This window comes from Phalacrocorax aristotelis, chromosome 3, assembly GCF_949628215.1.
Source record: "Phalacrocorax aristotelis chromosome 3, bGulAri2.1, whole genome shotgun sequence".
Classification (NCBI taxonomy): Eukaryota; Metazoa; Chordata; class Aves; order Suliformes; family Phalacrocoracidae; genus Phalacrocorax; species Phalacrocorax aristotelis.
Genome location: NC_134278.1, coordinates 51,938,818 through 51,952,457, shown reverse-complemented (window position 1 = coordinate 51,952,457; position 13,640 = coordinate 51,938,818). Strand labels below are relative to the sequence as shown.

General features: G+C 40.8%; 1 protein-coding gene across 2 annotated transcripts; it reads right to left on the bottom strand.

Moving 5' to 3' along the window:
* Positions 1-1,771: 1,771 nt before the first annotated feature.
* GTF3C6 (general transcription factor IIIC subunit 6) lies at positions 1,772-7,871 on the bottom strand. Of its 2 annotated transcripts, none has more exons than XM_075087452.1 (6): positions 7,636-7,871; positions 6,352-6,432; positions 3,509-3,572; positions 2,889-2,933; positions 2,641-2,751; positions 1,772-2,433 (listed from the first exon to the last, which is right to left on the bottom strand). In XM_075087452.1, exons 1-6 carry the CDS (start codon positions 7,699-7,701, stop codon positions 2,138-2,140), a joined length of 663 nt encoding a protein of 220 aa, XP_074943553.1. In that variant the 5' UTR covers positions 7,702-7,871; the 3' UTR covers positions 1,772-2,137. The 2 variants fall into 2 exon arrangements, with proteins under 2 accessions (XP_074943553.1, XP_074943552.1); XM_075087451.1 differs by having other exon boundaries at positions 2,641-2,754; positions 7,636-7,801.
* Between the last annotated feature and the right edge of the window lie 5,769 nt (positions 7,872-13,640).

Here is a 13,640-nt window from a genome sequence, read left to right as displayed (position 1 = left end):
CTGATGGCCTTTTTTGGGTGAAATCAGTAAAGCTGAAGAATTTGCTGTCAGCAGCAGTGGACTCATAGAACCTGCTTTCTGGGCGGAAGGGGGAAAAGATGGTTAAAGAGTGAGTATGGTTGCAGAAGTCGGGGCTAATAACAGAAACAAAACCTTGAGCATTATCAATAAAATTTGAAATCTAAAAACCATTATTATGCAGGTACTCAGCTTATGATATACATAAAATGTTTTTTAAAAAACTTGATTCCCAGATAAACTAGAACAAACAGCTTCAGTATATATTACTGAAAGAAAAGGCTGAAAAAGGTCAGGAACCAATTCTGCTAGAATACTCCTTGCACACGGTAAAAAACTTTACACGTACATAGCAACAGGTTTAGCAACTGGTTAACAAAATATAGGAGAGAAGTTGCTATGTTCACACACTGACAGAGAACAAACTCTTGGAAGCACCAATCTGTTCTCAATGGCAGAAGCTACAATGGCAAGTGCTTTCCACCTGCAAGCACACCCAGTCTCTCTAGCAGGAAGTTCAGCTGTCAGCAGGTGCAGCCCAGCACTGCAAACGCTCCCCACTGCAGACAAGAGCGTATGTTATACCAGTTCATAATATTCCCAAGATTGTTAGTCCAGTTGTAATTATCCTCTGTCTATCAGCACCATACAAATCACATTTGAACAATGCTTTTAAACTGCCACGGTCTCAGTTAAATCCAGAGGGAAGGCTGAGCGGTCTCCCTGAAACCTTAAGCGGAGGCACTACCATGTGAAAGATCTGTAACCAGACTGGAAGCTTATAGAACATATTCTCTCTTCTTCCTCACCTTCCTCTCCCTGCCTCCCCTCCCCCCATGACTCAAGTTACTTCTATATAGAAAAATGGCATAGTGGGATGGATGGTTTGAAACTGTTGCACTGTTTTGATGACTTTACCAATCCTGTGCTGTGAAAAACACTGGGGGTGAACTTCTCCCCTGATCATAACTCATTAAAGTGTTACATAATTATGCTGGAATTAATTAGGCATTCCCATCCTCACAGCATCATTGCAGTTAAACTATTTTCAGGGAGACAGAGAAAGGTAGGAAGGAAGAAAGGTCAGGAAGAAAATGTCTTATGTTTAGAAAAATGCTGTGCTTTTAAAAACATTTTCATGAATGCACCACATACTCAACTTTTATATTAAACACTATGTGACAATATAAATGATGCAGCAGTATGTAGTATCAGCCCACAGACTAGCTAGGGGCCACAATACAGTCATGTGGCTCAGTTTGCGAACCACTGATACACGGTTATAGGATCTTAGGCATAAAAGCCTTCAGAAAAATACCAGAGAATATCAGAGCCACGAACTTACTGGGGGGGGAAGATTCTTTTTGGGTAATGTAACATACATTATATTATGTACAAAATGGGGGAAGGAAGAGTGACAGATCCCTCATTAAGACCTCGATTTCAGTTGCTGACTAGTCCACAGGGGTTTTCAAGACGTGACTGGACAAAGCCCTGAGGAACTTGGCCTGAATTCAGTGTTTACCCTATTGTAAGTAGGAAGCTGGATAGAGACCTCCTGGAGACCCTTCCCACATGAGGGATTTATAAGATCTGTCAAGGGGACAAAGGATGCTACAGAAAATCCAAACGAAGCAACCTGATGAGTAATTCAACAAGCAATAAAAGCTACACTTACTTGAATTTTTCTTTCAATAACTGCTGTACAAGAACAGACGCAGTATGCAGCTGAATATGACACACAAGGTGAAGCTATACTTGAAAAATTCAGGACTTTATTTTAAACATTTATTTTTTTTTCTTTTTTCTTTCTACAAAATGTTCCAGACTGTGCAAGACATCAACGTTTTTCTAAGGTGAGGTTTTTTTTAATGTAACCATTTTCTTTTCTTCAATTTTGAGGTAGAGACACACACATTCCAATCAGCATTTTTTAAAAACACTTAAGCCCTCCCCACTATAATCCAAGCATAAAAGCAATGCACAAGAACACAATGTCCATTTTTCCACCATTAATTGCTCAGATGAACTAGAAATCAGGTTACAGCCTATAAAAGTTGGCATTTATAAGTTGGCCCATTAACTCCATGAAGAAATCCTGAAAAGATCAGAGGTGATATTATGGAGGGGCATCATCTAAGGCAACACTTCCAGAAGGAGAATCCTCTGCCCCAGAAGCAGGGCTGTCAGGCAGAGGAATAGAGGCATCTACTTCCACGCTGTGTTGCTTCTCCAGATCACAATTCATGTCAGAATTTCCTCCACCACTCACCTCTCCCTCTGACTCTTCAGTGAATTTGTCTTGGGCCTGAGCTGACTCCTCAGAATCTTCTTTTTCACGCAGAAAGCTGCAAATTGTATTAGGCCTACTGTAGGAAAAGTCTCTGTCCTTGATCTGTAACCACTCCACTCCACCTGATGCAAAGAAGGAAAATTGATATTAGTGACAAAGGAGTTAAGAGTTAACAGCAGGTTTTTGGTTTTGTTTTGGTTTTTTAGTTTAAGCTCATTGTTATTAAGTTCCCCTAACTTCCTGCACACTCTTGAATCAAACTTAATCAAGGCTGACAGTCCTAAGCATAATCCATCCATGTCCCTATGCATCAGAGCAGGGGCACTAACCAACATTCTCTTCTCCTTCCTTCTTCTCTGTCAGAAGTGTCCGGGTCATGTTCAGCTTCTTCATTGTGTGGCACTTGTATTTCAGCTGTACTTTTTGGTTGCCCTCTGCATCTACTATGAAGAGAGGAGAAAAAACAATACCCAAACCCTAATCATTATAGTGAATTCCACTATCAACTGAAACAAGATAAATATTTTTAACCTCCCAGGCTACCACAATGAACAGGACATCAAATCACAACAATTACCATGCTCTGTGTTTTCTTCAAAAACCACACAGGTTCCCAAGGTATCTGTGGAAAACAAAGTGAGAAAGTCTTAGAGACAAATTTATATCAGCTGTAGATATTGCACCCACTGGCACAGCTCTGTGAGTGTTCTGACTTCCAGCCCTTTGCAAAGGCCCAGTGCTGGGGACCACACTGCCAACTCAGGAACAGGCAGGAGTATCACGGTCATTGGAAGTCACTACAAGGGAGGATTCCAGATCATTTTCTTCCAGACCGATGTTGTCACCGTAAGGCAAATGGGAGAACTACAGATTGCACAACACATCAGCCCTGCTTTTACAGGGGACAACAAGCACTTTATAGCATTTTACATCCTGCATTTTTCCCTACAGAAATACCAGCTGATGCACCTGGGAGTCAGCTTCCAGGCATACTTTCCAGTCAGTAACATGGGTGCACGGCTCATTTAGCCATGAACGCAGACTGGTGCTACTCTATATGGGTTACACAAACACCAGACAGAACTTCAGCACCTCACAGGACCATGTTCTTCATTCGCAGTGCAATTAATGGACATTAAGAAAATTCTATGATTCTATGTGAAAAAGGAGAGATTGTATCCACATCATTTCTCCTACCTTCATATTCTCCTGCAAACACATATCTGTCCACTTGTAAAATGGGCCTCTCTGTCTCTATTCCCTACAGAAAGAGGGACAAAATTGCACAGATGTCAGGTCTGTTAGCCCAGGCGAATTTCTTGCTGAAAGACCAGAGGAAACAGATATATCAGAACCCAGATTACATAAACTCCTGAAAAGATAAATAGTTTAAAAAAAAAACCAACATAATGTAAAAAGAGTAAAACAAGTATTCCATAACATGGTAAATGTGAAATAAAAAGTTTCTTTTGGTATTAAAGGAATGGATTCCAGACAGTAAAGCTTTCTCAAACTGTCAGCTTCATATGAAGAAAAGTACATCTTTAAAACAGGAATTATGGAAGCGGATAAGAGCGTTCTGCAGAGGATATAATTTTACAGAAGCTAGCAGACTTCTGAAAAAATGGCAAGACAGGCAATTAAATTAGTATTTATTAATTAAAAGTAATAAAAGTCGTTTTAGTCATCACAATTGTCCCTGAGGTCTTCCGCAATGTTAAACATCAGGGGTGGGCGGACAAGAGTTTTTGTAGGAGGCTTTGTTAAGCAGTGATAACAACTGTTACAAAGGGTTTGGCCAATCTTACTGTAGAATCAGTGTTCTGTGAAAAAAAAATATGTAATGGCAATTTTTCAGTCCATCATCATACATGTTACTTCAAGTACATTAAATACAAAGAATATACCAGATAATACTGTTCTAGTAATCACAACAAAAACAACAATGCTGAACTGGTATAGAAAATGTTCGAGTATATTGAAAAGGATCAAAGAAATTTAGATCAAACTGTTAATAACAGTAAAATAACACTGCTGTTATTTCCTCTAGAAAATTAATTTAACATTCATTTTAAATTAACAAATAAAAATACATATATTTGCGTGGAAAAAAAAAATCTTATTTTCTAAGCTCCAATTAATAAAAGCTCTATAAAGTGGAATAACTTTCTAAAGTCTTCAGACAATACACAAGGTGAAGAAGTCCAGCATAAAGCATTAAACCAGCACCAGAAGTGCAACTGCAGGGTCACAGAAGCTTCTGTGATCGCTGTGTCTGCATTGTGAAGGAGTTGGAAATTGTTGTTATTTAATTTTATTTTTTTAAATGAGTGGAGAAGTAAGGCAACAGCTCATTCCCTTCCTCTACAGCAGAGGTTTTCCAAATACAGAGTCCAGGAACCCATTATTTGTAATATAAGGTACACCTATAGACTGTATTTTGATAAAAATTAATGCCTGAACAGAATACACTAATTAAAGCCAAATGTCCTTTAATAGTATATCGTGAACATCAACATTATTCAGGACATGAAGATAAGCACATGCTAAAAGTTTTGAAGATGAGGCACTGTGGTAAATTGCATAAAATAGAGAATATCACACAGGTTAATAGGAATTTGTGCGATTTTCCTCTCGTACTTCTAAAAAACAGAAGTAGGTAAGATCAGCAAGATTTAAGCTCTGGGATTCTCTTTCTGCTGCATAAGGTGAGAACACCAATAGCATTAAGCTAACATGTAAACTTATTTTCGGTTGGTTTTTTTTTACTACAGGGAATTAATTAAAAAAATGAACACATCAGTACTAGGCAACAGCATTATGGTTCTTGAATATTCAAAACTTTATTCCTTTGGCCAATTTGCATTCTCTTTTTGGACTATGCAAAAGTGGAGACTGTCTTCCCCTTACGTGACCAGCATCACAGAAAACTTACTAAGCAGAATAACACAGAGTAGAATCTTTCATTGGAGTTTTAATAACAGTTGTCTGTTATGAAAAATCTGCTTACTCTGTGGAGTGAGTGCAGGTAGATTTGGATATGAGTAGGATACAGTACAGATACTTAAAGTTTCTAGTAACATTACAAGAGAATCTCAAAGCACAAAATTTAAAAGAATCCCATTAACACCAAGAGTGTTAATTGGTTAATTGGTATTTGGCCACCAGTGATGAATCTTCTGTGTAATACATTTCAAGCAACTTCAGTCAGATCCCAGAAGCAAATCTGCTTATAAAAGCATATTCATCCAAGTGATGGATAATTTATTAATTTTGTTTGTATTTCTACATTTGAAATTTTCAGAATTGCCTTTACCACCTCACACATATTCTGAGCAGTGGCATGCTCCGAGATGTTCTCTTCCATCTTTTCAGTCCATAATAAAGGTCTAGATTCAGAAAGTATTTGCAAATCAGTAGTACTTGTACTATCTATACAGTTCTCATAGCCAATGTAGGTTTTGAAGGGCAAATACAATTTATCCCATACAGACAATGCAATTAAACAACTCAAAAGGAAGACAGGTAAGCCAGATTCTTACAATAACCTCACAGCTAAGCAAACAACATCCAAAACTGTTTACCAAATGCTTAATACCCAGTTATCTTTTACAACACTTGAACTTGCCAGGCAGTATCTGCAAAAAAAAAAATACAGTGCAATTCATAAAGATTTTGGCTTTACCTGTCAGTTGTATTCAAGTTATTTGGAGAACTGTGCTTAACAATGTATTTTTTGAGTGTGTAAAATACATAATTTTAAAAAATTAACTTAGAGCTTAAATACAGATGGGGTAACAGTCCTAGCTTATATATATTTCTGAAAATATTTCCTTATATTTATATGATACTATATTCAAAGGTATATGTTATTTCTCAGAGAAGCCACAACATGCAGCCAAATACAGCCAAGAGACTGCACGTAATTATCAAAGATTTGATCTGAATGTTATTGACTTCAAGGAATTTAGAAACAGCCTCAGTCCCTCATTCACATGCGTACTGACTTACCCCTTTCCTATTGTGCTGTAATCACTCACCAAAATCTTGCATTTGTTTTCACATTTTTCTAAGAAGTCTGAATCAATAATTCCTGATAGTTCCACCATGACCAGTTGCTCCTACAACATAAGTTTATAATGTACATCTATAACTGATACATCTGAACTCAGGAAAAAAAGAAAAACCAAACCCAAAAAAAACCCCAAACAACCCAAACCGAAAAGAACAGCATACAATGACCCAGACCTTCAGAATAAACAGACCCCAAATCTGACTTATTCTGCATTTTGTCTAGAGAAAATAGATGGTAGACAGATATTGCAATACTCGGGGAAATGCCATGACCCACTACTCCATCAGACACCTGTTTCACACCTGAAATTCCTGGCCTTTTTTTCCTAGTTAGGAAGGGAGCTCCTTTTTCACCCTTGAAAAATGAGGATCTACATGGGTAAATGATTTATGCATTATAATATAACCAGTTACATATTCCAAAACACATTTTCCCAAAGCTTTAGTACCTATGTAAATAAGACACCATAACGAGAGGTTAAGCAACGTGTTGCTTAAAATGGTTACTTTTTATAACAAATTGCTTTGAAATTAATTCCTGTTTGCAATTCTGTACAGTTTTGGGTGAGAAAACGCAAAAACAAAACAAAAACATTGCCACCTTGAAAAATCTTTTATTGAAAGAAGGGTTTTTAAGAGTCACCATCTACTAAGCATCCATGAATATCTGCAAGAAGAGTAATATTTTGTATTTTCGGATTCTAGGGGGATAGGAAGCAACCGAAGCGGGAAGCGTGCTTTCCGACAACGCCGCTCCCCGGGAAACCCGAAGCAGCACAGCCGAAGCCGTACAGCGCTCGGGGCGCGACGGCTGCCACGGCAGAGGAACCCGCCAGCCCGCCGGGCCAGGCGCTCGCTGTGCCCGACCCCACCGCCCGCCCGCGGGCTACTACGGCGGCCCCCACCTCCCCCCACGCCTCCGGCCTGCCCCGCCGGCCCTCCTGCAGGCGGGGCGGCGGCGCCCGGGGGAGGCCTTGCAGGGAGAGCGGTGAGAGGAGAAAGGCCACCCCCTCCCTCACGGGAGTCACGGAGCTGGTGCCCAGCCCTGGCAGCCCGCGGGAGGGCGGGCGCGGAACCCTGCGCTGCCGCTCAGCGACCGCAGGGGAAGAGGAGCGAGGGGCCGGGCCGGGCCCACGGGCGGGACACGCCCCGAGGGGGGCCGGCCCGGCCGCGCCGCGTCCCTTCCCCTAACGCCGCTCCAAGGGAGGGGAACGCCCGGGGCGCGCGCCTTGGTGTCGGCATGCACCAACCTCCACCTCGTCTTCCTCATCTTCATCTTTCCTCTCGCCCTCCTCCATGCTCGCGGCCGCCGCCATATTGCCAGTGAATGTCTCTCTTTCCCCACCACACCCTTCGCCTCAGCGCGCACCACGTGGGCCCGGCGCCACCATCTTAGAGAGCGACCAGTCCTGCCCGCCCCTCTCCCAGCGGCGGCGGGAAACGGCGCCAACGGCGGCCCCGCCCGACGAGCTACCGCTCGCGCCAGCCGCCCCCAGCAGGAGGCGGGAGTGAGGCACGTGCCTGAGCGACCGTTAAGCGACGGGACGTAAGGAGCGGTCCCGGGGGCGGGGGGGGGGGGTAAGGTGGATGAAGCTGGGCCAGGGAGGAGCCCCGGGCCGTCGGGAAGGTGAGGGACTGCGGGAGCGGGGGGAAGGAGGAGGGGTGGCTCCCCGGCGCACTAGGCTGAGGTGGGGCGCGTGGGTCAGGCAGCGCCTTGCAGGGCCTGAGAAGCTCTCTTTCAAGCGGGCTTCGTGTGCCCGAAGCTTTCTGCCTCCGAGGCTTCCCACAAACCCAGCAGTTGTCCAGAGCGGAGTCACACCCTGATGCTGGGCCCTCGTTTTCCAGGTTGAACAAGGTGCTTCGTCCCTGCTAGACAGAGTCCTGGTTTCGCTCTTCATCCTAAGAGCCCACCTCTGCACCTGTTCCAGATATCTCTCTTAAAGGCTAGCCTTGTGTGCACCGTTATAGATTAAATCTTGCCAGACCCTTCTTTAGCAGAAGAAAGGGAAATTTTTGCGTTGTGCGTGTTTAAATTGTATTTGCTGTTTCCATGGCCTGTGCCTTATGCTTTCTGGTTGTTGGGTTCAGATATGCTCCTGTCTCACTTCTATCTGATAGGGATTTCTAAGATAATGTGATAATTTCTTTTTTTATATGTACAGATGTTGCACTACATAATTCTCAGTCTCATACTGTTTTTTGTAATGTAATTCTCCCTTGTTTTCCTTCTCTATGCTAGGTTCTGGTTTTGTGCCAAAAGTATCTTCCTACTCATTGTGTTGAAGTCATTAATTAAAACATTACATAAAAACTGATCCCAAGCAAGTTCACTATATATTTTCTTCCAGCCTCTACTTATCTCCATCTTATATAAGATAAACATAATTCTCAGCATAGTACTGTATCAGGTGTTTACCAATGTCCAGATATATGTAATCTAATGTGTTTCTCCTTTTTCCTAAAAAAATCACTGATTTTAAACACATCAGGTAAGTTTAGTAGGGTTTTTCTTTGGGAAGCCAGCATTAGGCTTTGTGTCATTTTCTGTTAAGCTTCATGTTTTTAATTTTTCTTTTCTCAGAGCTTGTTTTAGAATACTGCACACTGCTGTAGTAAGAACAGCCTGTAAATTTGGATTAGTTTGAAGTACAGAAGAAGGTGCTGGTCCATGTTACCTTTTGATCAGGCAAATTGCAAAGGCTTTAATTTTGACATTTACTTTTGACAGGGCAAAATAGCTGTGGAACAGATGTTTGGTATATTACAAGTGTTAATTATTAGATATTTTAAAATAACAGTTTGTATCATTTACTTAGTGTGGGCTGCTGTACTTTAACCATTTTAGAAAATAACAAAAATAAGTTTTTTAGTATTTGATTTCATGTTCTGCCACTAGAAGGAGATAGATAAATAAAAGTATGCTTAGAGACCTTGTTCAACATTTCTGATGTTTTTAATGAGCTTCTAACTTTTAAAGTTGTATGTAAATGTTGGTAACTTTAGCTAGTTGATCTTATGCTGTATAATATGAATACATGTGTAGTAAACCCAGTCTTTTTATAGTTCTTAACTACTAATTTATTAAATCCCTGTATTTGGCAGTTACATTTTTGCACCAGGTCTTCCTGTCTTTAGATAAAATTCTTCTTGTTTTAACAAATCTTTTCCTGAATAAAGCATAATAAACTTTCTATTCTGAATACATATTTAAAAATTGTCAGAACTGAGAGTGCTTCTGTAACTTTACATTAATACCATCGTTCTGTTTTTATAGATGGGAGGAGGGTAAGTGACTTAACTAAAACTACAGAAAGCCCTTACAAGAACATAAATGGGTGGCAGATCAGCCTGTGTTAGATTGTAGATCAGCATGAACTGCTGATGGAGCTGGTACATATGTTTGCTTTTATACCAGCCTAAGTGTCATGTAGTATCTGGGGTCATCTCAGTTTCCTAGTTATCATGAGTCAGGGTGTGCAGCTGGGTGATGGGAAATTTCTGGTGCATTAGTGCCAAATGCATTTTAAAAGAGACTACCTCATTGTCGGGCTAAACTTGCTACAGGCATTAGTGGTTTGCCTTGGTCTTTCATATCCTGGCAAGAGTATTTCAACAACTTACCCCTGAAAAAGAGGCTGTCCTTGGAGTCTGCTGGGGAGCTTGAACTGCTTGATGAGATAAATGTGGAGACACGTGTTTTGAGAATCCAGGTTTTGGGTTTCTGAGGCCTCAGCTAACAATCCTGTCAGTGCTGGAACAGATTTATGTGTGTGTGCTGCCAGAGGCAAGTACCTAGGTGGCACTTAGGTCAGTTGGAGTCAGTGACGACCAAATGGTAAAGTCAAAATAAATGACTGTGTTTGAGATCTACATACGTAATATGTATGCACTAGTTTTGTTGACTCACAAACGGGGTTCTTTTACCTGCCAGTCTTACACACAGAGCCGAGATACTTGTTTATTCCATTTGCGCAAAGACAGGTGCTAGGCGGTAACTCCACAAAGCTAGCACACCTGGTCAAAATCTCAGTGGGTATTTATCCAGTTAAATGTGTCAGTAACACCTAATATTGACTCCCTCCCCACCTAGCTAGTCATTGGTTAACTTTCTTGCTTCATCTTAAAGGTACAGCTCCTTTTAAATTTGCTACCCATGCTCAGAGAGCAAGTAGCTTATTCAAGTAGGGGGCTTTTTCTAGTTAGGAGGTGTGGTTTTCAGATTATAATGAGATGGCTCGACTTTGGGGCATCAGTTTAGGACATTTTGCTGATCTGGTACATAAACACTGATCCTCAAGGATATATGTCAGTTGTTTTAAATTTATGTCCTTCTTCCCTTCCTTGAGGTTCTTCTAGAGTTAATTATCTCCGTACACTTTATCTTAAAGGTCAAAATAACATTAAACAATCAGTTGTCAGTTTCAGTGAGTTCACTTGCAATTTATACGTATTTTATTTTGGCCTCTGCAAATTTTAGTTGCAGAAGTTAGTCTTGGACTATCTATTTTAGCCAATAAACGTTGCAGTTAAGGTGCATTACAGGAAATCAGAGTTCACTGAAACACATAATGAGTAAGTTCTGGCTTTCTACTTTGTCTCATTTTTCCATTTCTTTTTATTTTTATCTTCATGTTTGGAATTCTTTCTCAATCCTTTTGCAGAAGGCAGTTACCATTTCTTCATTCCCTCCTGAACACTTTCTTTGTGAGGCCCTGGCACTAGTGTATATAAGTAAAAGGTTTGGTGGGTTTTTTTGTAAAAACACAGGGTAAGATAGTCTTTGTTTTAAGTTCTTGAGTTTTGTCTGTTTAGCTGTGCCTCTGGTTGAAAACCTTTTGTATGACATAGTGAAAAAAACACAGAAGTTGGTATTTTAAAAATTATGATAGATTCTATGTGTGCATGTATACACACACACACAGAGTATACATATAGTCTATGTATCTGTACTATTTGCTGACTTGACTGCCTCAGGAGAAGGGTGTTGTAGTTCCTAGGTTTATTTTAAATTGGAAGTGTAACTAAAATCAATGATGTGACAAAAAGTGATTGCCTGTGGATATCGGAAGAGACTCCTCAGTAAAATGTTACCATGTGAAATGGCTAAATGTAATAATGCAGTGTTGTGAGGTGCAGAGAGATGCAGGAGAAAGCTTGTGAGACACTAGTGTGTATTTCTGACTCTAGCAAGGGTTACAAAAGGTGAATCAGCCCCAGGACAAAGGTAGTTTGCTGATTGCATTACAGAGGATGATTTCCATTTCCCTGTTAGGAATTTGCAAGCCAAACCAGCTCATAGGTGTTGCCAAAAAAAAAAAAACCAAAACAAAGGACCTGCTGGATTCCTTTGCATCTGTGTGTTGGACTTTTCAAAAACCTCCTTAAAAATCATATAAGGAAATCCCAGCAACCCAGTTAGACAAAGCACAGTCAGAGAAGAGTAGCGTATAGTAAGGGGTGCTTTATTTCCACAGTGCTTATTCTGTTTACTATGTCTAATCTAAGACTATGGGGTGAGATGCAGTACAGTAGGATGGAGGGAAGGAAGAAGTTGAGTGAAGGAGCCTTTTCTCTTCCACCAGTTCTTAATTTAGATGGTGTCACTCCTGTTTTCTTGGAATAAGCATAGTAAAAGCACAGTAAGAGGAGGGAACAGAGAGGCTGGGAGGGAGTCTTGGGCACAGGTGATCCTACCGTAGTCTGCTGGACTTCTGCTTTTCTTTTAGCAGCTGGAGTCAGATGCCAGCATAGAGAAGATAAAGACGGTGTTAGATGTTCCCTGAGTTCTGTGCTCAAGAGTCTGGAGGCTTTGTGCCAGTCTAGGTGTCATAGATTCAGTTGTTACACAAGGTAGTCTGCCCAGGTGCTTGTTACCTGGCCTCTCCTTCCCCAGTCTCTTCTGTTTCATTTCCACAGGCACTCAGAGCCAGATCTGTCATGGTAGGAGCAGGGAAAGTTGAGAAGTAGCATGTGAGAACATCCTACCACCCAGTGCATCTCAGCTGTGAAAGGGGAATTTTACTGGGAAGGGCTGGGGAATCGGAGGTAAAGAAGAGGCAGGCAAGGGCAGGTGCTTGCTGCTGAGAGCCCTGGTATGCCTGCCTTACATGCACGTACACTGCAAACGGCACCACTTCTGCCATTCCCCCAGACCATGCTGTCCATGGGAGAGGATGCAGGCGGGAGTGTTCTTCTCTCCTACTCCCTGGGCTGAGGTAGCAGATGAGAGGAGTTGACAGCAGGAGAAACTTAGGACAAATTGCTTTACTATTATTTTAAAAAATAACTGAGAAACCAGTTCTGCTTCTGGACAGGTATTAGTAACTTTTTGTATTTGTATAACGTATGTTTAAAACTGATATAAAAGGCACTTGGAATTTTTTTATACAATTATGTAAAAGAGAAGGTTATTTCTGTTTCATATTTATTTACTGATTTTTATCAATGCTTCCAGGGCTTACTTTTGATTAAAGTGAAATGTTTTTATTGAATTGCGTTTTGTTTTCTTTGTACATGAACATCGCTTTGCTTGTTAGTGAAGTGCTGTTAAAAATATTTTTACACACCTCAAGAACTGCCAAAGTGGTTGGCAGTGTAGGAAATAAAACACTTATTAGTCAATCTGCATCAGAAACATCAGAGTCTTAATTCAGTAGGCTTTTATTGAGGTGTAACTTGGCAGCAATTTGGAATTCCTGGTAGTTTAGTGCTTTTGTAGGTATGCCCACTGACCTACAGAAAGTGTTTCTCACCCAGTATAAAAAACAAGAATCAGATTGCTGAAGCCTGAGGGTAAATGCTATACAAATTTGTTTTTCTTACTGTAATATTACTACAAGCTGTTAGAATGTTGCTTTTTCAATGTTAGTGCATATTATGTGGGTAAAATCATAAACGCAATCTGTAGCTTCAAAGAACAGGACAGAATTGACAAAAGCGAGGTAGGACATAGTGAAGAGTAGTTGAACAAATAAATCCCATTGTATAGCCAACAGAAGGATGCACTGACTCAGTTATCTGTGTGTGCATCTCTAAGTACTAAAATTCTATTGCTCCATAAACACCAAAACCCCCAAATCCAGAAGAGGAGAACAAGAATAGCTAGTTTAAATAGGGATCGTGCAATACTGTACATGTTAGACAGTTGAGGGAAGGAGGATAAACACTAAAACACTCTAACACCAGTGTATAAATTATATAGGGAAGGTGAAAAAAAGCCTTTTGAGGATGTTGAGTCAAATCAGAGTTAAAATAT

Excerpts from the sequence above, each read along its gene's own strand:
- GTF3C6 (XM_075087451.1), bottom strand. The coding sequence starts at position 7,701 with ATGGCGGCGGCCGCGAGCATGGAGGAGGGCGAGAGGAAAGATGAAGAT. Across the intron at positions 2,934-3,508 it reads GTTTGCAGGAGAATATGAAG|ATACCTTGGGAACCTGTGTG; the intron begins GTAGGAGAAATG and ends TGTTTTCCACAG. Across the intron at positions 2,755-2,888 it reads TGAAGAAAACACAGAGCATG|TAGATGCAGAGGGCAACCAA; the intron begins GTAATTGTTGTG and ends CTCTCTTCATAG.